The sequence below is a fragment of the Grammomys surdaster genome, unplaced genomic scaffold (assembly GCF_004785775.1).
Source record: "Grammomys surdaster isolate TR1022 unplaced genomic scaffold, NIH_TR_1.0 797, whole genome shotgun sequence".
In the NCBI taxonomy this organism is placed as follows: domain Eukaryota; kingdom Metazoa; phylum Chordata; class Mammalia; order Rodentia; family Muridae; genus Grammomys; species Grammomys surdaster.
The window spans coordinates 51,297-75,957 of NW_021605216.1; the positions used below are offsets into that span (position 1 = coordinate 51,297).

The 24,661-nt window shown below is 45.6% G+C and overlaps 1 protein-coding gene across 3 annotated transcripts in view; it reads left to right on the plus strand.

Moving 5' to 3' along the window:
- The window catches only part of Gemin5 (gem nuclear organelle associated protein 5), a 49,047-nt gene extending 26,523 nt beyond the window's left edge, over nucleotides 1–22,524 (plus strand). Inside the window, exons 17-28 of one of the 3 annotated variants that reach the window (XM_028782524.1) lie at nucleotides 1,791–1,904; nucleotides 2,273–2,395; nucleotides 3,589–3,687; nucleotides 4,452–4,589; nucleotides 6,784–6,931; nucleotides 12,051–12,170; nucleotides 12,572–12,782; nucleotides 14,229–14,483; nucleotides 16,527–16,689; nucleotides 17,455–17,926; nucleotides 20,399–20,495; nucleotides 21,074–22,524. In XM_028782524.1, coding sequence (XP_028638357.1) covers nucleotides 1,791–1,904; nucleotides 2,273–2,395; nucleotides 3,589–3,687; nucleotides 4,452–4,589; nucleotides 6,784–6,931; nucleotides 12,051–12,170; nucleotides 12,572–12,782; nucleotides 14,229–14,483; nucleotides 16,527–16,689; nucleotides 17,455–17,926; nucleotides 20,399–20,495; nucleotides 21,074–21,241 — 2,108 coding nt within the window. In that variant the 3' untranslated portion in view covers nucleotides 21,242–22,524. The remainder of the gene's footprint in view (nucleotides 1–1,790; nucleotides 1,905–2,272; nucleotides 2,396–3,588; nucleotides 3,688–4,451; nucleotides 4,590–6,783; nucleotides 6,932–12,050; nucleotides 12,171–12,571; nucleotides 12,783–14,228; nucleotides 14,484–16,526; nucleotides 16,690–17,454; nucleotides 17,927–20,398; nucleotides 20,496–21,073) is intronic. The other 2 variants (XM_028782526.1, XM_028782527.1) reach the window with 2 other exon arrangements.
- The last annotated feature ends 2,137 nt before the right edge of the window (nucleotides 22,525–24,661 follow it).

Sequence of the window (24,661 nt, forward strand, 5' to 3'; positions counted from 1 at the left end):
AGACGGCAGTGTGTGAGCCAAGGTGTGAATGAAGAGGGCACATCTGTGAAAGAAAACACTTTCCCTTGAATGGCTAAACTTAAATGTTCCTACTAACATGGGAGCGAGCAAGTTTTCCCTGCCTACCCTGAAATCTTGCTTAGCTTCTATTACCAGCAAAAAGCTGAGAAGGATGTCTTAGCCACTGTTCTGTTGCCATGATAAACCATGACCAAGGCAAGTGTCATAAAAGAAAGTGTTTAGTTGGGAGCTTGCCTATAGTTTCAGAGGCTTAGTCCATGGCAGCACTCATGGCTCTGGAGCAGTAGCTGAGAGCTATATCCTAATTCAAAGACTGAGAGAGAGAGAGAGAGAGAGAGAGAGAGAGAGAGAGAGAGAGAGAGATATTGAGAGATTGAGAGATTGATTGATTTTGGGCCTATCATGGGCATTTGAAGCCTCAAAGCCCGCCCCCACTGATACACTTCCTCCAACAGGACCACATCTGTATGAGCCTATGGGGCCATTCTTATTCAAACCATCATAAACAATCAGTTCTTTATGTCAGTTGGGTTTTACTGCTGTGAACAGACACCATGACGAAGGTAACTCTTATAAGGACAACATTTAATTGGGGCTGGCTTGCAAGTTCAGAGGTTCAGTCTATTATCAAGGCAGAAGCATGGCAGCATCCAGGCAGGCATGGTGCAAGAGAAGCCGAGAGTTCTACATCTTCATCTAAAGGCAGCGAAGAGAAGACTAGCTTCCTGGCAGCTAGAAGGAAGGTCTTAAAGCCAAGCCCACAGCAACACACCTACTCCAACAAGGCCATGCCTAATAGTGCCACTCCCTGGGCCAAGCATGTACAAACTACCACAGCTGTTTATAGATAAAATAGCACTTTTGTTCTCTTACTATCTTAAGTTTGGAAGTACCAACTTTCTTAGCTTAAACTACTATCTTGTGTTTACACCTGTTAAAATGAGTGATTAAATACCAGAGACTATAATCTGATTTGTGCTGAGTTCTGATATTTCCATGTGGCAGGATTGAAATAGTCAAAGCAGAGGTGTCTCTGACCTCCATCCTAAATTGTGGCTGGTGGACTCATAATTTGAGTAAATTAAGAACATGTTTATATGTTATGCTTATCAAAATGCTTTTATCTTTGGGGATGGTGAGATGGCCACTGGGAAAGTGCATGCCACACAGTCCTGGGACTGATCCTGGAACTCCCACGAAAGGTGGAAGGAGAGACCTGATCCAAAGCATTGTCCTGACCTCCACATACAGGAATACATACTATGATAATAATTTTAAATGCTGTTGTATCATATAAGGGCTAAACAAAATATCCTTTGCCTCCATAGGTCAGAAAACAGTCTGTGTGCTTAGGATTGCGACTGTCGCATGTACCTGGTCTTCTCTATTAGGGAAGCATTTTCCTATTTGTGCAGTGAAGCTATTCGACAGGTAGCTTGTCATGTGAGCAGTTTCCAAATCAATGTCAGGGTGATACATTTAGACACTCCTGAATCATAGTCTGTGAAGTGGGTGAAGCACAGTTGCTGGGACTGGATTACTAGCCTGTTGGTGCTTTTGAAACAACAGCTAGACTCTACAGTATATTTTGAAACAGTCTCACTCTGTAACAATAGTTGGTTGTCCTGTGACTCACAGTGTAGCCCAGGCTGGCCTCAAATGGTAGTTACCCTCCCTCAGTATCCGGAATGCCAAGGTTACAGGTGTGAGTCCCCATGTCAACTGCCTTTCTTGTCTCAAACCTTTTCTGTTTTTTTCTCTTGGTATAGTTTGCGGAGAACCTGTTTCCTGCACTGCCATTTCCTTAGGCTTTGAAAAGTCAAAAGTCACTGTTAGTAGCAAAGCCACCTCGCTGAAAAAGGAACCACCTAAAGAGAAGCCAGGTTGGTGTCTTCTGTCAGCACATTCTACTGAACATTCCTAAGACCTTCTGTGCTCAAGAGCATTTGCATAAGCGTGGGGCTTCTGGTTCTGGCTCTGACTGTGTTGTTGGGCATCATTTCATTTTTTGTTTTTTTTTTCTCACATTTCTGAGCACTTGAAATGTCTTACAGTTGTTGATAGCGCTTGGTAATGTTAGTAAAGGCGTTTAGCATGTTTTATGAACACATAGCAGCCAGTGTGGTGTTAAAGCTGTCTGGAGTGAAGCTTGCTCCCTCAGCAGGCTGCACCCTCGCTGCCCACATCTGTGGTCCTTCTGTTCTGTCTCTGACCTGTCGTTCTGATACCGTGTGCTGTTGGTGCATTTCAGAAGCCTTGCTCAAGAAGAGGAAGGCTCGCTCCATGCTCCCTCTGAGCACCAGCTTAGACCACAGGTCCAAAGAGGAGCTCCATCGAGACTGTTTGGTACTAGCAACTGCAACACATGCCAAAGGTACCAAGCCTGCCCCTTGTACTTGCACATGCTCAGTTGATAGTGGTGCTATGTATTAAGGAGACAGGCAAATGTCTAAGATTACTACTGCCTGCCCTTTTCTCCCAGCTTTCCTTATCCTTGGCCTCCCTGCCCCACTGCCATAACTCTATCTTGCAGTCACTGCTCCCATGTCCAGTCTGTCACCCAGGTATCTTTGTTCCACATTCAGTAAGGCATCTACACATCTTGGCGTAAATCTGCTTTCCATACTTCCCTACCAGTGTCTTTAGTGTCTTTAGGTGTAAAAAAGGTGTTTCTCACTAGAAATACTCCATAATGAGGCAGCTACTTTTAAGTATTTCATCAAGGTTTTACTTTTCAAATGATTGTTGGTTTTGTGTATGTGTCACAGCCCATTATTTTGGTATCTGAGCAACTTAGGGTTTTTGTTTTGAATTCAATGTGTTGAAAAGAACAGCACAATAGAACACAAGTCAAAGAATCCAAGAAAGTGAGTCCTATACCTGCTCCACTGCCTACTGCTGTTTTTTATAGTTGTGGCCTGGTTTTTGAGGTTTGAGGCAGCTTAGAGTGTCCTTGGTTAACAGTAGTTAAGCTTATTGGAAATTAGGGGTTTTTTTAATTATTATTATTTTTCTCAAATAGAGTGGGTACTCTGGGTGGAGCCCAAGAGCCTTCATGTGCCAGGCAAGTCCCCCACCATTGAGTCACACACAGGCACAATTGACTGTTTTTAAAGGGTAAAGAATGAGTATTGAATCTTTTTGTGATAGGTCTCAGGGAAGTCATTATTATTATTATTATCATTATCATTATTATTATTATTATTAAAGAGAACTGTCAGCTGAGATCATGGATTAAATGTGTGATAGCCTGCCAGGCTTCTGGGGAATTCTTGGGACACGCTGGTTAATTTGGATTTATTTTCATACATGTTGAATTTGCAGTCCTCTTTTCTCTCAAGCCTTTGTTAGCCCAAACTACAAAACCGTATTGTCTCATTGGATTTTGCCCAAGCTGAATTTTAAAGGCTTCAAACTTTCTGTAACTAGCAGGCCTCTTGGGTATAGTCATTGAGGACCTGAGTACCCAGAGTATAGATTTTTATCTCTGAAGTAGGTGTTGAGGCATGTATCCAGAAATTAGCTGTGTTAGCACTTCCTGTGTTGACTTTTTCCATTTTAAATTAGCAGAACTAAGTGAAGATGTGTCTGCCGACCTTGAGGAACGATTCCACTTGGGCCTTTTCACAGACAGGGCTACTCTGTACAGGATGATGGAGACAGAAGGTGAGACCTGCTCAGTCTTCTTAGCCCTGTCCTCATTCTCCCTAATTTTGACACATGGCTCTGTGTGGCCGCCAGTCCATACGTTGCCATGCCATTCAGTTTGATCTGTTTACAAATATGTTGCCATCTTGGCTACACCCATATGTCTTTTATGTGGTCATCAGACTCGAAACAGTAGCCACTAACTGGTGTGATACACATGAGGGCCACCAATGGTGCCAGTCCCATTCATGTATGTTGGTTTTGGTCCGTCGTTCATTCCTGTAATCCCAGCACTCTGGAGGCTAAAGCAGGAACATCACAAGATCGAGGCCACCCTGTGTGACCATCATTGAGTTCTAGGGCAGTCTGAGCTATGAAGAGATTTTATCTTTAAAAAAAAAAAAAAAAAAAAAAAAAAAAAAAAAAAGCCCAGGTGGTGGTAGCACAGAATTTTAATCCCAGCACTCGGGAGGCAGAGGCAGGCAGATCTCTGTGAGTTCAGGGCCTCCCTAGTCTACATATAAATTCCAGGACAGTCAAGGCTACACAGAAAAACTGTCTCAAAAAAAAAAAAAAAAAAGGCCAGAGAGCAGAGGGGTGGCTCAGTAGGTACAAGTGCAATCCTGACCTGAGTTCAGTCCTCAGAACACAAGTAGCTTATATCTTAAAAATCATTTTAGTGGGTGGCATCCTGATCAGGAACTGACTATATACTTTTCTTACAATGTGACTTTTGTTTATAAAGGTCAACATAGCTTTTAAATATTGTCTCTTCTAAACAGGGAAAGGTCACTTGGAAAGTGGCCACCCCGAGCTTTTTCACCAGCTTATGCTCTGGAAAGGAGATCTGAAAGGTGTTCTCCAGGCTGCAGCAGAGAAAGGCGAGCTGACAGACAGTCTCGTGGCCGTGGCACCAGTAGGTATGTGCTTCAAGAAAGTGTGTTACCTCCAGGATGTCCCCATTAAAAATGCCTCAACACTTGTGTGTTGTTGTGGTGGTGCATAGCTGCAGTGCCAGCACCTTCAAGGCTAGGGCAGAGGAATCACCAATTCAGCGCCAAAAAAGGAATCGATGACTTGACAGCATGTGCCTTAAGCTTACTCCCACACAAATGGATGGTTCTACAGAAGCTGGCCCTGCAGTAGTGGCAAAGGCTTGGGACACCTGTTCCATTGTGTGCAGTCTAGACGGAAGAGCTATCAATGCTTTGTTAAATAGAAGCTTCATTTTGCTTATAGTTCTAGAGGCTAGTGAGCTAGAGCCTGCGTTGCTCAGCAGTGGCAGAGGCCTCCTGGTCAGCAGCATCAGTGTTCAGATGTAAGTAAGAAGAGAGACTGTTTAGTAAGACAAGCATCTGAGACCAGAGTGGCCTTGTGGGTGAGGCAGATTGAGCCAACCCTTACTCTTTCTAACAATTCATGGGAATTAGTTGAGTCCACACATCAGCAGTAGTCAGTCTATCCAGTAACACTGCCAGTCCCTAGCTTCTGGAGATGCCTCTAGCCCATAAGCCATTGATAAAGAAACTACATATTGATGGACAGTTGGCCCATATATGACAAATTTGAAAATGCTTAAAGCCTTTGGCCCAGCAGTTCTAATGATAGAAAATAAAGTACACTCAGCTCACATTCATTGACATAACAAAAGGCTGTAAGGACCTACATGTCCATAAGTAAGCAACCTCTCAAGTGATATAGACAGAGTAGAAACCCTTACAGGTACCCAAAGACTGGGTCAATCTTGTACACTTACCATGAGCGAGCTCCAGAGTATAAGAGAAGAATAAAGATGGTGTTCACAGAGACAGCTGGTGTGAACCTGGGAGCACTGAGCTGTGCTTTGTCCTGTGCTGTACTGTGAACCATTCAGTCGGGGTGGCTAAAGGTGACCCCGAGAAACCAAAGGGCAGCACGTCTGTTTATGTCTTCCTAAGAAAACTCTGGGCATCTTAGTTGGCTTTGCAGTTTTCTAAGAAGTGCTATGAGAGGTAAAAGACAAAGTTGGGCAAAGAGAAATCTAAATTTGGTAACATGATGAAGGCAGATGAAGTAACACTGTGGTTAGGAACTAAAGAACTATAGCCCAGCTCAAGGAAGCAAGGAGAAAAAGTCCCCCTGATGGCCTTAAAATAAGGCCATCATTCTTCCACCACAAATACTGGCATCTCTATTGGAGATGTCATAAAAAAGCTGGATACCAGCTGCACATGGTATTGCACACTAATCCCAGCTCTGAGGAAACAGAGGCAGGCAACTCTCTTTTTTTCTTTATTTTTTTATGTATACAATGTTCTGCCTGCATGTGTGCCTACATGCCAGAAGGGGGCACCAGATCCCACTACAGATGATTGTGAACCACCATGTGGTTGCTAGGAACTGAACTCAGGACCTCTAGAAGAGCAGACAGTGCTCTTAACTTCTGAGCCATCTCCCCAGCCCATGCAGGCAACTCTCTGTAAGTTCCAGGCCAGCTAGCTGTTGGTATGTAAGGTGACACTGTCTCAAAAGAACAAACCGCTGGTGAGAAGTGACAGCAGAAAGTTTCATGTCACCAATGCGGCAAAGATGAAGTGGGCAAGGGGAAGTTTGCTGGTACCAGGGGTCCTGCCACCCTTGCACAGGAAGAGGTGAAAGAGAAGGTGAATTTTATAAAACAGTCTGTCTTCTTGTGAATAAATGCACCATGATTGTGCACACATCTAACTGTGAGGTGGAGTGGTTGAAGCTGTGATGAACAGCTAAGTGGGCCACACTTAAATCAAAATCAGTGTGTAGTGGTCTTAGCAACCCAGCTAGAAGCTTTCTGGACAGCACCCTCAGCAGAAGGCGTGCGCAGCCACCCTGTCTCATTGTGATTGTCTACTCCCACCCAGACAGACGCCTTCCCTGAACCTCTCATATGACAGAGTCAAAGAAATAATTCCTGTTTCAGCATATGGGTGTGGGGAGGGAGATGGATGCATTTAAAGTCGTTTCTGATTGTTCTGCCTACTGGGTGACTCAAGCAAGGCATTTTTAACTCAATTGAACCTCCTTTTCTGCATGCCCCACCCCCTTTGATTTCTTTTCTTTCTTTTTTTTTTCTTTCCTTTTCTTTTCTTTTTTTCTAAGCTGGCTATAGTGTGTGGCTGTGGGCTGTGGAAGCCTTTGCCAAGCAGCTGTGTTTCCAGGATCAGTACGTCAAGGCTGCCTCTTATCTGCTATCCATCCACAAAGTATATGAAGCTGTGGAACTTCTCAAGTCAAACCATCTCTACAGGTCTGTACCTCTTGCACCTCAAGCAGCATCCAACATACTGGGATTTCAAATGTTGACAAAGTAATGGGAACAGAGAAAACAGCATAAAACTAGTTGGGGTCTTGATGACTCACAAAAAAACTCCCTTAAAGATTTTCTTTTTTTTCTTTTTTTTTTTTTTTTGGTTTTTCGAGACAGGGTTTCTCTGTATAGCCCTGGCTGTCCTGGAACTCACTCGGTAGACCAGGCTGGCCTCGAACTCAGAAATCCGCCTGCCTCTGCCTCCCAAGTGCTGGGATTAAAGGCGTGCGCCACCACCGCCCAGCCCTTAAAGATTTTCTTTAGCCGGGCAGTCGTGGTGCACGCCCAGCACTTGGGAGGCAGAGGCAGGATAGCCAGGACTACACAGAGAAACCCTGTCTCAAAAAAAAAACAAACAAAAAAAAGAAGAAGAAGATTTTCTTTATGCATGTGTAAAGGGAATGTGCACATGACCAAAAGTACCCACAGAGGCCACAAGCAGTGGATGTCCTTAGAGCTGAAATTACAGGAGGTTATGAGCTAGCTACCTGGCATGCTGGGAACCAACCTTGGGTCCTGTTCAGGAGAATAGTAAGTGCTCCTGACTGCTGAGCAGTTTCTTTGGTCCTCTCTTCAATGTTTTTTTTCTTTCTCTTTTCTTTTCTTTTTTGTTTTTGTTTTTTTTTTTTTTAATTTAAGAAATATTCAACATAACTGTCTTAGCATTTTTATTGCTGTAATAAACATTGTGACCAAAAGCAACTTGGTGAAGCAAGGATAAGTCTCAGTGCTAAGGGAAGTAAGGGTAGAGGCTCAGGGAAGAAACCTAGAGGTAGGGATTGAAGCAGTGGCCATGGAGGAGCACTGTTTACTTCCTTGTTCTTTCTGGCTTCTTCAGTTTGTTTTATTTATTTTGTATATATGACATGTACACTATAGCTGTCTTCAGACACACCAGAAGAGGGCATCAGATCTATTTACAGATGGTTGTGAGCCACCATGTGGTTGCTGGGAATTGAACTCAGGACCTCTGGAAGAGCAGTCAGTGCTCTTAACCGCTGAGCCATCTCTTCAGCCCAGTTTGTTTTCTTATATAGCCCAGGAGCACCTGCCCAGGGACGGCACCAGCCTCCCTCGTGGGCTGGGCTCTCCTAGACCAATCATTTATCAAGACAGTCCCCACAGACTTGCCTTCAGGCCAGTCTTATGGAAGCATTTTCTTAATTAAGATGTTGAATTGAGGCTGGGCGGTGGTGGCGCACGCCTTTAATCCCAGCACTTGGGAGGCAGAGGCAGGCGGATTTCTGAGTTCGAGGCCAGCCTGGTCTACAGAGTGAGTTCCAGGACAGCCCGGGCTACACAGAGAAACCCTGTCTCGAAAAACCAAAAAAAAAAAAAGATGTTGAATTGATAAAAACCAAGCAGCACAGTTCTCAGTTTAGATGAAGGGTCCTTCTACATTTTTTGTTCTGTTTTGGGGGTAATAGGTGTTAACACTTGTATGAAGGTCAGCTACAATTGAAAGACAATTCTAGACAGCATATATTCCATAGACCCTTGGTTCTCTCTGTCACCATGTCTGCCATTAAGTGAATTGGTGATATTTAATTTGCTATGATTGGGTCAAAACCTGTACACCTTGGTGTTTCTGTCCTGTGTAGAAGTTAAGCTCTGGTTCTGCCTTCCAGCACCACACTCCGAGAAATAAGAATTAGATTCAAAATATATGTACAAATACCTTGGCCATATAGCTAGCCTCTTCTCAGACTAGATGCAACTTAAAATATCCTATTTATTCTAGCCTCCATTCTGCCACATGGCTGGTTACCTGTGCTGAGGTACCGTTTTTTTCCATCTCCTCACATCTTACCAGCAAATCTCCCACCTGGCCCTCTACCAGAATCCTTTTCTTTCTACCGGATGTCCCACCTCTATTTCCTGCCTAAGCCATAGGCTTTTTAATTGATAGTTCATTTTATCCATATAATACACAAAATATTCTCTCTACAATTCCCCTTTTTAGTCCAATAAAAGTCTCCTTTTCTTTTAAATGTAAATTGAATACAATTGTAACAATTATGAAACAATTGTGAGAACTATAAGGTATGAGTTACATTCAAAAAGCCCAGTCCTTTTATATTTGGCAACTCAGGAGAAAGTATTATCTCTCCTAGCTTGGTGAGTTAAAAGTTCTGTATCTAATATCTATGTAATTTCTATCCTAATTTTCAATATTAATGTTAAAATATCTTCTTAGATAGACCCAAAACATCTTCCTAAATGCTGAACAACTTAACTTTAATCGCAAGACTCTAACTACCTAGTTTTCAACCCCATCAGAGACCTGAGAAGAAATAAATATCATTTGAGTATGTAGGATGTGCAGGGACACAGCTTTCAAAACGATTATAGAAAGGACAGAGACAGCTATTTTGATTTCCGAGCTGTATCTTCGGAAATGTGTTTTTTTACTGTAATATGTAGTATGTGTTTACTGTAATGTGTGTGGATGTACTGTGTGTCTGCACCACAAGGATGCCTGGTGCTTGAAGAGATTGCAAGATGTAATTGCTCTCCTGGAGCTCGAGCTACAGATGGTTGTGAGCCCCTGTGTGGGTGCTACTGGTGATACTTCTCAAAACCACCTCTTGTGTATGAAAGCATATAATTTTACATTCATCTTTTTTTAACTTATTTATTTTTATTTCAAATGCATTGGTGTTTTGCCCGCATGTAAATCTGTGTGAGGGTGTCCAGTACCTTAGAACTTAAGTTACAGATGGCTATGATCCACCATTTGGTCGTTGGAAATTGAAACCAGGTCCTCTGGAAGAACAGCCAGTTCTCCTAGCTGCTGAGCCATCTCTCCAGCCCCTCACTTCATCGTCAGAGATCTTTTCCAAGTTTACAATGCTAGACTGGTTCAAGTGGTGGTCACACTTGCAGTGCAGCACCAGAAGGAGTGTGGGATGTGGTGGTGCACACGGATGTGGTGGTGCGCACGGATGTGGTGGTGCACACGGATGTGGTGGTACGCACGGATGTGGTGGTGCACACGGATGTGGTGGTGCACACGGATGTGGTGGTGCACACAGATGTGGTGGTGCACACGGATGTGGTGGTGCGCATGGATGTGGTGGTGCACACGTATAGTTCAGCACCTTGAGGAACCAGAATCTACAAGGATCCTGCACTGCAGGTTTTCTTGCTACTGTTTTTAGCTTCACTTTTGTATTTAAACCAGGCTAGCCTTGAAACTTCATAGTTTTCCAGGTGGTTAAATTGCAGGTGCACACTCCATGCCAGGTGTATTTTTGTCTGTACTGCATGAGAACATGGGGTTTTCTCTATTTGGGCCTTCCCTGTTACTGATTTTCAGTAATGTGATAATTTGAGCTGGTCCTTTTGTTTATCTTATCTGGTTTTGTAGTGCTTTAGAGAATGCTATGTTCTGTTGTGGTTCACCTTGATCTTTCTGGAGATAGAGAAAAAGTCTAGCAATGCTAGCCTTAGATCTGTGGCCATGTTGTCTTCTGGAATGCTGGGATTGTTCACCCTTCCTGTATTTCATAAGTCCATACTGGAGACTGCTGAGGGTCTCCTACCATCTGATTTCTCTGTGGCAGGCCTCGTTTAGTGAGCAAGTCTTGGCAAGCTCTGGGCCTCGTTCAGCTCCCAGCTCCCTGGTTGTTCTTTGTTCGGCCTTTCAGAGTTTTCAACATGGCAGAGACCCAGCAAGATCCACAAGCAGAGCTCTGGCCACCTCTGTCTCAACAGCTTTCTCCTCTGGTGCTCCATGTTTTTGGATTAAAGGGTGGGGCTTAGAAGTTAAAGCCCCAAGAAGTTCGGAGATGTTCCTGCCTCTTTTCTCCCAAGTGCTAGGACTAAAGATGTGCACTGCCAAGTACCTAGCACCCAAGTAGTTGTAAATGTTCTTTAGATTGGTTTTTCACCCTACAGCTTCCTGGTGACTGCGGCTCAAGCTGAATTGCATTTTTTGGATGATGTTTGCTAAGTGACACAGATCTGACACTGAAATGCTTGATTAGAAGAGCCAAAAATCCACGCCTCTTAGTCTCAGGTCACTTTCATTGGAAAAGTTTTAACTTTGTAGTCCCTAATGGCCGTCACAAGTTTTCTGAAAATCTCATTTTCCAGGAAAGTGTAAACTATCATTAGCAGCATAAAATGACATGCTTTACTTCGTTCGTTTTTGAGAAAATAGCTGTAAAATACACAAAGCTAAATAGCTTGCTTATCTTTTTTATTTGGTTTTTGAGCCAGAGTCTCACTTAAGCTCAGCTATTCTGGAATTCACTATGTACACCTGGCTAGCTAGCCTGAAACTCACAAAGATCTGTCTGTTTCTTCCTTCTGTTTACTGGGCTAAAGGTGAATACTACTGAGCCTGACAGTGCTTTTTAAGAAATGAGTTTTCATGAAGAAAGCAGCTAGCTAAGGCTGGAGAAATGGTGGGCATTTCTCCATTTGAAATGGAGTAAGAGTGTTTGCTCCACAGGCAGGAGACATATTTGGATCCCAGCACCTGTGGAAAGCTGGGTGCGGCTACCTGCTGCGCCTCTAACCCTAGTGTCAGCAGGTGAGCATTTGAGGATCCCAGGAGCTCACTGACCTACCAGCCTAGCTGGTTCAGTAACAGAGCCTGTCTTAAAGAAGTGAGGAAGGGCTCTGACTGCCCAGCCTGTGGACGCATACTGAGGAGAGCCTTACAGAACCAACTCCTGCAGGTTGTCTGACTTCTGTGCACAGTCTAAAAGGGGAGGACAGTGAAGAATGATAAAAGATGGTACCCAGCATCCTCTGTGACCTCCATGTGTGTGTACACAGGCATATCCACTCACATGCACCACACACACGCTCAGATATTAAAAGTAAAAAGCTTTCTTACAGGCTTCCCCAGAGATGACTGAAATGGTTTAGAATAATGCTAGGGGGAAAAAACCTTCTTGCCATTTTGTGGTGGTGAGGGCTAAGTGCTGATGAGGGGAGTTAGTGAGATTAATTATTTGGCTGCCTCACTGGGGCACTTACTGTTTTTATTGGTTGTTGAAACAATTGTGGGGGAGCCCTTGGAGCTAACATGCCTATTTTTCTACAGAGAAGCTATTGCAGTTGCCAAGGCTCGGCTGCGCCCTGAGGACCCTGTTCTGAAGGACCTATATCTCAGCTGGGGGTCCATCCTGGAAAGAGATGGCCACTATGCGATCGCAGCCAAGTGGTAAGCAGAGATGGGTCAGGGCCAGCTTAGTATCTGCCAGGAATGCAACAGAATGAGAGACTTGAGTGTAGAAATGGGCACCGTGACTGGAGATGTAAAAAGAAGGGAAGGTTCAGCCCAACTGCAGGCCATGGTTACATGCATTGCCACAGGCATGCAGTAGAGCTCAGTAGCAGACTGTTTCCTTTGATCAGATAAGCAGATTGTGGGGTGAGTCCTCTGTTCGGGTCAGTCTGCACCTGTAGAGTTATACAGTACTACACAAGTCAACAACATGTGGCCATCGCAGCCTCACAGAGACACAGAGCAGGGCCACCAGAGGGCAGTCACATAAACACGGGAGGCTCTGGGGTGTGGGGGAGGCAACCATGGATGGTGACTGGGTTTCATTCTTGCCACAGCTACTTAGGAGCCACTTCCGCCTATGATGCAGCCAAAGTTCTGGCCAGAAAGGGAGATGCAGCCTCGCTTAGAACAGCTGCAGAGCTGGCTGCCATAGCAGGAGAAGATGAGCTGGCTGCTTCCCTGGCTCTTAGATGTGCCCAAGAGCTGCTTCTGGTGAAGAACTGGGTGGGTGCACAGGAAGCCTTGGGACTGCATGAAAGCCTGCAGGTCAGTCTCTGGAGTCTGAGGATGGGAGGGGCCCTGGGTCACTCTATGGCCAAACGAGTCCCCAGTAGACAAACTTCCAGTCCAGGAAGTGTCCAAAAGCCATAGTGGCTTTTCTATCCCACCAAAATACTACAGCTTGCTCATTACCATGTTTGGGGTGATTCCTACTACTTACGAGTTTGTACAAATCATTTGATCAGCCACCTGTCTGCCCAGCCCCTGTGTAGTGCTCAGGGTTCCTGCATTAACACTGTCTCCCTACAGGAGAGTGGTTGGCCTCTTACTGGGAGATCATGGTGGGTAACAGGCTTGTCTAGTTTCTGAAGAGCTTTATTCCTGTGTTTCTAGAAATGACTCGGGCTGGGATGTACCTTGGGGGTATCACATTTCCCTGGCATGGGCAGAACCCAGATTCCATTCCCAGCACTTCAGATAATAATGGCAATTTAATGAGTTAGCAAGCCCTACAAATTGTGCAAGCAGCAGGTTTCACTGACGTGTTTAGACTCCCACTGCTGCCACTGAGTTTCTGACATGTGAGAACTGAGGTCTAGTCTGTAGGCCAGGCTTCCCATAAATGTGTTATACAGCCCAGGATGGCCTCAAACTCAAAATCTTACTGCCTCAGCTTCTCTGGGGTTGGCTTTCCAGGTGTGAACAACAAAGCCAGGTCTGACATGAACTATTTAAACTCTTTTTTCCCTAGCACAGGAATAAGACCTAAAAACATTGCCCAGCTGGGTGCTTAGAGCCAATGAAGATATATAGATAGATAGATGTGTAGTTAGCTTCCTTTAGAATGGGAAGATAGTGCCACGGGGAGTATTAGTTATAAAATGACCAAATCTAGACCATCATTTACCTGCAGCTAAGAAAAGGCTTTCCCGGTAGCTCTTTCAAATTTTCTCCCCAAGCAACATCCTTGACAAAGTGAGCACTAAAGCAGCTCTGAAGCCTTTCAGTCTGGTAAGAGTCGTGTGACTGAATGTGCCAGTGCCCTTCTTGGCTTAACTAAAGAGCTTCAGGGGTACACCAGACAACTTCATGGCAATGAGAAGTCAAATGATTTTCTGGAGCTTTTGGGCATGGCCTGTGCTTGCCCAGCTCCTGAGTCTGCCAAGCTTGTGTGTTCCAACATCACTGCACTGTTGGGCTGAAATGAACCTGATGGTATAGGACAGGGGTTAGATCTGGATGTGGCTTCCAGGATAAAGACTGTGGGTGTCATTAGGGATCCTGTGTTAGAAACAGTTTTCTGGACTACAACAGCACCTCCAAGGCTGCTGCATTTTCCCCTTTGTATGACTCCAGTGGAGCAGCAGGCTTGCCAGGAAGCTTGGGTACATCACGTACAGACTTAAGCTCATTGGGCGTCCCATGAAGAGCTCTTACAAGCCGTATCATGTATGTTTTCCCATGTCACACCTCTTTGTTGCTGTATTCCAGGGCCAGAAACTAGTCTTCTGCCTCCTTGAACTTCTATGCCGGCACCTGGAGGAAAAACAGCCTCCAGAGGTCAGAGGCCCCTCTTCCATTTACCACCAGTGGGCCACAGGTTCTGAGGGAACCTTGGTGCAGAGAGTAACTGCTGTGTGGCGCAGCACCTTCAGTGTGGACACTCCGGAGCAGTGTCGGGCTGCCTTGCAGAAGCTTCAGGACGTCAAGTACCCATCAGCAACAAGTAACACTCCCTTCAGACAGGTGCGCTACAGCCCCAGCCTTATCGGAGCCATATAGGGTAGATGTTCTTCATCTCCCAGAAAAATCAGTAGAATAATTTGCACTTCAAAAAGGACAAGGCAGTCTAGGCCTTGGGGAGACCCCACAGATGAAAGCCCTGGGCTGTGTGTACATTTGTGGATCTATTTCTTTAATTTTAAAATACTAGAAAGTTTGGAGCTAAGTGATGGCTCAGTGGTTTAGAGCACTGGCTGCTCTTGCAGAAGATCCAGGTTGGGTTATCAGCACCCATACACAGATAACGACCATCTGTAATTACACTTCCAGGGGACCCAACACTGTCTCTGGCCTACATGGGCACCAGGCACCCACATCATGTACAGACACACATGCAGACAAAATACTACCTTCAGTGAAGTTGAAGTCTTCTTGTTCTCCTCCTCCTCGGCTGCTGTCTCCCCACACTCGCACTCACCAGAGAGAGTCCCTGCCTCCACAGTCGTCTCTACTCATGCAGAGATGTCAAGCTGATACACTAGACCACTGTGTTCATCCTGTGAACAGCCTCAGTTTGTCTACTTTTTAATTTTTAAATCAAAAGACATTGTACTCTTGTAAGGAGACTTCCTCAGATGGATACAACGTAGAAACAGCTTTGGCAGTTTCTTACAAAGATCCATGACACACAACCCAGTGCCTGGGTGGATCAAAACAAGAAATGAAATCAAGAGACCACTCAGAGACCTACATATAAATATTTGCACATGTTTTGTCCACAGCAGCCAAACTGAACAGCCATGTGAGAGAACAGACTTGTGTTGCACATTATCAATAAGCCCCAGAAGTGCTCTTACAGTCCCAGGTCCCAATAGACTGAAACTGTGACTCCATTTACCAGCATGGAACAAAGAGAAGCTGCAGGAGTGTGAAGGGAGAGTGTGCCCTGGAACTGTTTGAATTGACAGAAATGTTCTGTGCCTTCCTTTTTGTGGTAGCTATAAACTTGTCAGAATGTTTCAAACTGCATCCCATAAGGGCTGGAGAGATGGTGCAGTTAGGTAGGTAAGCTGCTTCGAGTGAGGCCCTGTGTTTAATCCCTAACAGGGCAGCTTACACCTGTATTCCAGCTTTAGCGAAGCAGGTAGAACCCAAGGGTTTGCTCTTAAGCCAGTCTAGCCAAGTTGGTGAGCCTCTTGTTCAGAGAAAACTGTCTCAAAAGATAAAATGGAGCCAAGTGGTAGAGATGGCTTATGCCACACCTTTAATCACAGCATTCCGGACAAAGGCAGGCAGATCTCAGAGTTTGAGGACAGCCTGGTCTACAGAGTTCCAGGACAGCCAGGGCTGCATAGAGAAACCCTGTCTTAAAAAACAAACAAAAAATAAAGTGGAGAGGGATTGGGAAAGACACCTGACACTGTACCTCTGACCTCCATGCTAAAATGGATTGGTATCAGTAATGGGATTCTGTTCCATTATTTCTGTTGATTTTCTTTGTTTCATTTTGTTTTGTTCTGAGATAAGGTCTCATGTAGCCCAGGGCTGACCAGGAACTTCTTATGTACCTGAGCATGGCCTTAAAGTCCTGGTCCCCAATGCTAAGACTATAGGTGTGTGTCACCATACCAGCTATCTGTGGTGCTGGGACTTGAGCCCGGGGCCATGTATGAGCTCAGCAGGCACTCGGCCAATTAAGCATTCCCGCCCCTCTCCACCATTTTGTTTCTCTAAATATAAGTTTTTAGATCCAGAAACTTTAGACTTAAAGTCTAAAGACAGGCTCTAATGTAGTCCAAGCTGTCTTTGAGCTCATGATCCTCCTGCCTCAGCTCCTTTGGCACGCCCACTTACTTTGTCTCCACTTTTGATTGGCACAGCTGTCAGTAGATTTCCTCAGCATGCGCAGACTTGACCACAGACAGAGGGTGACAGTTGAGTTACAGGCTTTCCAGAGGTAGATATGTGATTGGTCTCTAGTGCAGTTCCTAGCTGTGGGGCCAGGCTTGTCGAGCCTCTGCCACAGGAGGGCATGAGCAGGTAAATGAGATCCCGGCCTCTCTACAGCTGCTGCTTCATGTCTGCCATGACCTAACCTTGGCGATGCTGAGCCAGCAGGCTGCTTCCTGGGAGGAGGCTGTCCCTGCACTGCTGCAGGCTGTGGTTCGGAGCTACACCTCAGGGAACTTCACCCTCATGCAGGAAATCTACTCAGCCTTTCTCCCAAGCGGTAAGTAACACACACACACCTACCTCTGCCTGGTGTCCTCCCATTATATATTATGGTACTGGACTGGGAGTGGCAATGTCTTTAAAAGGCGATGCTGTGGCAGGAGGATTACTACAAATTCCGAGCTGTGTAGGGATTTCCCTGTTTCCCGAGGTTACAAAGTAAGACAAAAACAAAGCCAAAGTGTTTGCACTGGGTTCCTTGCCTGGCCCTGCGCACTCTCTTAAAGCTCAGTTGGAGAGGTAAAAAACAGAGCTGGCATGGTGTGCATGCACCCTGTCATCCCAGCTTGACAGACTAGAGGGAGGAAGTTAGACAGATCAGCCCTTCAGGGTAATCTTTGGCTACATGGTAAGTTTAAGTCCAGCCTGAGCTACATGAGATCCTGTTCAACCTACTACCACCACCATGGGAGGAGGGGGGTGCACAAGGCTAGGCATTCCTTAACTCTGATTAGTCCCGCAGTTAATCTCCATTTTCAGAGCACAGTGTGGGTCACACCCTAGCCCCACTAGTGCAGGCAGACCTGGAGCTCTTAGTGAAACAGTCCATTTCTGTTATGGTGTGAGTGATGTCATCTGTGGCAATGATAGCATTGTCCCTAGGCGGGGAAGGAAGTGAGTAGTTCCTTTGGGTTTGGGCAAAAGAGTGTAATCCCAAGAGTCACATCACTGTCCCTTTTTCTTGGGTGACAGAATATAAGGGTGAGAATCCAGGTTTCTCACAGGTAAATGCATATCATATCCTAAATTCCTTTTCTTCTAGGCTGTGACCACTTACGAGATAAACTGGGTGACCTATCTCCTACCATGGCAGCTTTCAAAAGCTTAGAGGCCTTTTGTATTTATGGGCAACTGTATGAAGTCTGGTGGTCACTCTGCAGGCCTGGCCCTGAATCAAGTGTCTGGGTGTGGTCAGCTGAAAGCACAGTCTCTGATAAACAGAGCAAGCCAGAGGACAGTGCCAGTGCTGAAGACGTGGAGCAGCCTCCAGACCCAGGCCTGAGGCTGAGTGCAGAGAGTGAACGTTTGCTGAGTACCTGCAAGGAGCTCTTCTCAGAAAGGCATGCCAGCCTACAGACCTCCCAGAGGACTGTTGCTGAAGTCCAAGAGACACTGGCAGAAATGATCCGCCAGCACCAAAAGAGTCAGCTCTGCAAGACCACAGCCAATGGCCCCAACAGAGATGAACCCAGCCAGGAAGCAGAGCAGGCCCCTTCCCAACCTCCGAGCCCAATGTAAGTTTAGGTCTGGGACCGTAATTGCATGTTGTCCACATAAGTATGTGATACTATTGACTAGGCCTCTTGGAAGCAGCAGACCTGGTCAGACAGCTAATTCCAGCCCCTTCGAAGCCTCTCAGTGCTCTACAGATTCCTACAGTAGCATCACCACTGAGATTACAGGGCTGTGCCACTATGCTTCCAGTACCTTTTATCCTGACTATACTCCCCGGGCTAGAACCCAGAAAACACCAGTGAATTCAGCAAACCTACAGAAGTGATATTAACTTTAATCTGTTGATTATAGTTGAGGCTACCTGCTCTTTTAGAAAACCTGAGTTCAGTTCCCAGCACCCCACATGGGGGGCTCACAACTTACTGTAACGTTAGGTCCAAAAGATCCAACACCTTTTTCTAACCTCCATGGACACTTGCTACTATGTGCACATTCCCAGTCAGAGATATACGCATACATATATTATTTATGTATAAAAATAAAAAGCTTCGTGCCTGTAATCCCAGCACTCCAGAGTTAGAGAAAGGAGCTTCAGGGGTAGTTCAAGGTCACACTGAATTTGTGGCCACCTAGGAAATGTGGGACTGTCTCCAAAGGAATTAGAAAATAGTCTGTTGTAACTTAGAGATCCCAGCCAGCGGCAGGCAATTCAGGTTTGCTTTTTATTTATGTGTAAGATGAGATCTTTCCCTGTGGCAGCCCTTCTTTCTACCTCAGCCTCCCAAGTGCTGAGATTACAGATGTGAACCACCATGCCCCGCCAGGTTTCTGTTACAAACAAATGCTGTAAAGCCCTCAGATTGGCTCTTATCTCTTGTTCTCAGGATGCTGTTCCTGGCTGTCTTTCCTCTAAAGCCCTATGTTCTGTATCTCAAGTAGAAAAGTGACAAACCACATCTTCATAGGTGTGCATCTCATCCCATTGTGTTGCTTTCTCTTGATCTCTGTATTTATGAGTTGAAGTTACTTAGGCATAACAAGTGGCTGGATTCAAGAAAGTACAGAGGATGTGAAAACAACAGACAGATGACCTGTGAGCTCTGGAAGACAGTCGCTGTCACTTGCCAGCCAAGACATACAAACCAAGACACAGTGGAAGACTGGGTATATGGCTGAATAAGGAGAGTCTGCCCCAAGCATGCAGGAAGCCCTAGATTTCATCACCAGGGTCACACTGAAAAAAACTGGGCATGGTGTTGCATGTAATCCCAGCACTGGTCGGATAGGATCAAGGTAGCAAGAGGATCAAGAGTGTAAGATTATTCTTGGTTGCATAGTGCTGTTCAAAGCCAGCCTATGGGACACCCCACCTTTAAAAGCTAAACTGAGACTGCAGTGAAATAGCACTCATTCCCAATGTGCTATGGCTGCCGCCAAGAACGGTACAACACAGTTTGAACCTTTGTCCTTGGTGAGAACAACACTGTAGCAGTTCCTTGGGAATTAGAAAGTGACACTTGATATGAGATCTAGCCATTCTACTTGTATGTCAAAAGACTTGAAACAGGACAGCCTGGCATGGTTCTTGGGACACCAAATTTGAAACCACTCTGGGCTACACAGCAAAATACTACCTAAATAAATACAGGATAATGAAATAATTGAAATCCCACTATTTGTATAAGCATCTGCAGCACTGAGCATGATAGCAGTGAGATGGAGAAGCAGCCCAGTATGTTTCACTCAGTGGAATACCACTCAGTGTTTAGAAGGAAAAACATCATGGCATATAGTATAAGGTAAACAGCATAATAATGATTCCATGGTACAGGAAGTGTGGGCTGCCAGGAAGCGGCGAGAACAGAGACAAGAGCGTTACCGTGGAAGGGCGAGTCCCTGTCTCATAAGAGGTCTGGTCCTGAGCAAGTATGGTAGTGAAAACCTTTAGTTCTAGAACTCAGAGGCTAGTCTGCTTTACACACCAAGTGCCAGGCCAGTCAGGGTCACACAATGAGACACTGACCCTCTTAATATCCACCCCCTTACACACACAACAAAAAAAGCTCTAGTCCTGGGTGAAAGTGATGGCGGCACAGCATGATGAATGTTTTGGGTGCTTGAAATGGATTTAGGAATTCTTTTACTATAATGGAAACAGCACGGGGCAGGTTGCTTGGTGGGTAAAAGCACTTGCCACCAAGCCTGATGAACTTAAACCTACATATGGAAAGAGTGATCCATTTCCCACAAATAGACATACAATAAACAAGATTTTTTTTACTTTATATGCATTGGTGTTTTACATGCATATATGTCTGTGTGAAGGTGTCAGATTCTAGAGTTAAGACAGTTGTGAGCTGCCATGTCGGTACCAGGATTTGAACCCAGGTCTGTGAAAGACCAGTTAGTCCTCTTAATCACTGAGCCATCTTTCCAGCTCCCAAAAGATTTTTTTTTTTTTAATTGAAACATCTGGGGTAAAAAGTGAGGTGACCACCATATGTGACTTCAGTTTATTGTTACTCTTAAAGCAGAGAAGAAAGAAATGCACCAGTGTCTCTCCCTGAATTAACCAGAAGGCTCACCGAGGCAAACGAGAGAATAGCTGAGTTTCCAGAGAGTATAAAGGTAAGGGGATTTGAGATGCTTCATGACAAATCCAGAAGTCATCTACATCTGCCGTGATTGCATGTGTTTAAAATTTCAGGATACAAGAGCTGGTTGTGCTGGTACATGCCTTTAATCCCAGCACTCAGGGAGGCAGAGGCAGGCAGATCACTGTTGAGTTCCAGGACAGCCAGGGCTACAAAAGCTATACACAGAAAAACCCTGTTTAGAGAAAAAAAAAAAAGACAGTTACCTCTATCTCTGCTTCCCTAAAATGATTTGTGAAAGTAGCAATATTAACCACACAGAAGACTTAGATTAAAGCTCAGTCTTGGGGAAAACCAAACAAGAGTGATGATATATGCTTGACAGGTAAAGCATTCAACTCAGATGTTAGATGTGCCTGTGCCCAGAACTCAGAGAAGGGCAGTGTTGGGCCGGGGCATGATACTGGGAACAGTGGTGTGTGGGATTGATCTGGGGTACTAGGAGACTCACCCAAGAGGATGTGCCACCAGACAGGCCAGTTTCATCCATATCTCCATAGAATTGTCAGTGTGCGCCTCTACAGACACTTGTCTGTCCTGTCATTTTTATAGGCCTGGCCCTTTCCAGATGTGCTGGAGTGCTGTCTCGTCTTGCTTCACATTGGGTCCCAATGTCCTGGCGCTGTGGACCCTGAGATGCAGCAACAGGCCCAGAAGCTCCTTCAAAAGTATGGCCACACTAGAGCTTACAGAAGACACTGCCAGATCCGACACACATGAGCTTCCAGAGGCCATAAAGCTGTGCCACACAACCCATGACAGCTCTCACCTCAGTCTCGGCTCACCAGGCCTTCACCCTGACCTTCAATGGAGGATGCTGGGATCCAATGGACAGACGAGGGGGAAGCTTGAATCCTCTCACAATGGAGCCTGCTTGGTGCCTCTCAAGTGACTTCTTGTAGTGGAGGGAAAAGCCAGCAGGGTCACTAAGAACCCCTGCCAAGACTGTCTCAAGCCTTACATGGTTTCCCCAAAGAGAAGCCTTTGTATTCACCCAAAGTCTGTCCACCCCAGATGCAGCTGCCTTTATAAATCCTCACCATCAGAAGTGTCTCATTCTGTGGGAGGTACACATGACACATACCTATCACTGTTGGGTTTTGGGGATCTTAATTTTATTCTTAGCTGGGCCTACCCACCTCAAAGACTAAAGGAATTAGCCTTGTAACATTAGATGATTTTATTTTTTATGGAGTTGGTTACAGGGACAAGTAGCTAAAGCTTTCCCAGAACAGAGCTAATGAGGCTGGCTGTTGTCCTCCAGGTTGTGACATGACTGACTGGTGGTCAGACAGCTCAGGAAAAAAAATCACTCTTAGTGGTTCATAATCTTTTGCGGTCATATAACCCTTTTTTTGAGGATTGAGTAAAACAGCTTGGAGAGCAATGCTTACTCATCTTGTGTGCACCTCCCAGCACCTACCTTACACCCTGGAGCCCCAAGTACTATCTAGTCACCAGTCCTGAGCTGCCTGTCAGAGTTACCACCCAGCAAGACAGGTCAGAGACCTGTCTCCATCGACACTAGTTTCTAGAGCAGGAGGAGCAGTTGTGCTCAGGTCGGGTGGGAAGACCATCCCTTCCTCCTGTTTCTCCCTGAGGTCCATTGTAAAGGCTTCATCTTTGGGCAGCAAGAAATTTTCCCAACTGGAAATCCTTGGGACACACATCTTGAGTTATTTGTGTATACCTAGCTTTGGGGTCTAAAAAAATGCTAAGCCCCCCCCCAAAAAAAAATACTGTCCAGGTGATGGTAAAGCTTGAATTCACTCACAATAGAGCCTGCCTGATGCCTCCCAAGTGGCTTCCTGTAGTGGAGGAAAAGCTAAGACTGTCTCCAGCCTTACATGTGAACTCAAGGAAGACTATTGGTCTTAAAGGCCAGACCCTTGACAGAGATGTGAGTGGGCATGACCACATGGAGGATAATGCCAAGCAGCTTCACCTATAGAGATGGGAAACATTGCTTCCCTCCGCTTGAATAAAGAACAGTTGGTAAACTACAAGCTCCACTTGGTGGTTTGCTGAAAAAAGTGCTTGTTAGGAGTAATCCCGCACACTGTGCATGCCTCTTACTGCTGAGGAAGACCCAGAGGCAGGAGGAGTTCAAATTCAAGTCCGGCCTGGGCAGTGAAGCAAGAGCTTGTCTCAAAATTGTCAGTAATCTAAGAGACTAAGGAGATGGCTTGGGTTAAGAGCACTGGCTGTTCTTCCACAGGACCTGGGTGGTTTTAGCCCCACAAAAAAAACTAAAGTAAAGCTACACAATAGGAAAGTTAAAATGGCATCTGTTTTCCTCTTATCTGCTCTTTTCAATAATGTATATCAACTTGCTATTACTTGAATATTATCATTTCTGTATCCCTAATTATAAGAACCACAAAGACCCTGAGAAGCAAAGGCATTCACTTAAGGTTCTAGCAGAAAACATGTATTACCCCTTTTGGGGGGGTGCAGGAAGGGGTCATTATCCCTTTCTAAGGTAATTTAGTCTAGACCACCAGTCCAGTTACCTCTTCCCCACCCCCACTGCATGGTTTTCCAATCAGGGTTTATCTGTATAGCCCTGAGTGTCTTGACACTTGCTCAGTTGACTAGGCTGGCCTCGAACTCAGAGATAGACCTCTCTCTGCCTGCCTTCCTCATAGGATTACTGTGTGCTACCACCTCACAGCATGGTCCATTTCTTTTGGTTTTTTGAGACATGGGTTCTCTGTGTAGCCCTGGCTGTCCTGGAACTCACTCTGTAAACCAGGCTGGCCTCGAACTCAGAAATCCGCCTGTCTCCTCTGCCTCCCAAGTGCTGGGATTAAAGGTGTCCCTGCGCCACTACCACCCGGCCATGGTCCATTTCTTACTGGCTCCCCCATGGTCTGGATCTGCCCTGAGTAGCTTCCTACTCCAACAGTGACTGCATCCCTCGCTTCCTGGCTGCTTGTCAGCACCTAGTCCCATAGCAATCCGGGCCTAGCTGCTGCCACTTTGCCTGCTTACTCACCCCTTAACCTCCGCTTCAATTTTTTTCACCAAAAAACACTCCCAAGCCCTATACCTTGAACTCAGTGAGTTTATACAGTTCAGATTTGTGTAAATCATTTACATATGCAACGAAGTAGGCATCTCTGTTGTTCACCCCAGCACCTACTAGATGTAGTTTAATGGAAGCTCATTGGCTGAATAAACTAGGAAACTGGGACTTGTTGGAAATTTGGAAACATGGGGCTCACATATGCCAGCATTGGCTAACAAGAGGCTTAAGGTTGATACCCAACCCTGCAAACAGGTATCCAAGGTCAGCAGTACACATGCTGATGGCTGCGAAAGCACCATCTCTCAGATGACACCCACCCTTTGCATGGCCCTCTGTGCTCAAGTGAGGGTACTTGCCAGTTTAGCACCTCTTTTAGTTTTTTCAGGACAGGGTTTCTCTGTATAGCCCTGGCTGTCCTAGAACCCACTCTGTAGACCAGGCTGGCCACGAACTCAGAAATCTGCCTGCCTCTGCCTCCCAAATGCTGGGATTAAAGGCGTGTGCTACCACTGCCCAGCTGTTAGCACCTCATTCTGTGTCCCTCTCAACTGGGCACTTGATTGGTCTGCCAGGTTGGTCTGGACACAGGTTGATCTACCCTCTGAGAAAAGCTGAGTTTTTAAATCCAGAGTTTTGAGTCTCTGTAAGACCCAGCAGCACACCAGGGTGCCTTTACTGAGAGCTACTCTGCTGCCTTAAGAGTGCAAACCTGACAGCCAAAATTCTAGATTTGTTGGGTGCAGTGGTGGAAGCCTACAATGCTTGCTATTCAGGAGGATGGCTTGGAGGTCAAGGCAAGTCTAGGGGACAACTCAAACTCTAGAAGGGCCCCAGTACTTGACTTACATTTTTGTGCCAACAGAAAAGGCTGGGGGGAAACTAAATCATGAAGTCTTAAGTTCAGTGCTTCCTACAGAATTCTACTGACTACAGCGCACTCACTGTATGTGAGTAGCTGGGGGATACTATTGAAGCTACTCCAACAGCTAACAGGTGTGAAGTGAATGAACAGGTGTGAATTGCATGTGTGCCTTAATACCTTCCAAGGCGGCTCTCAGGTGAGCCAATCCTGCCAGAGGTCAGTCAGATGCTAGCTAGCAAAGACCACA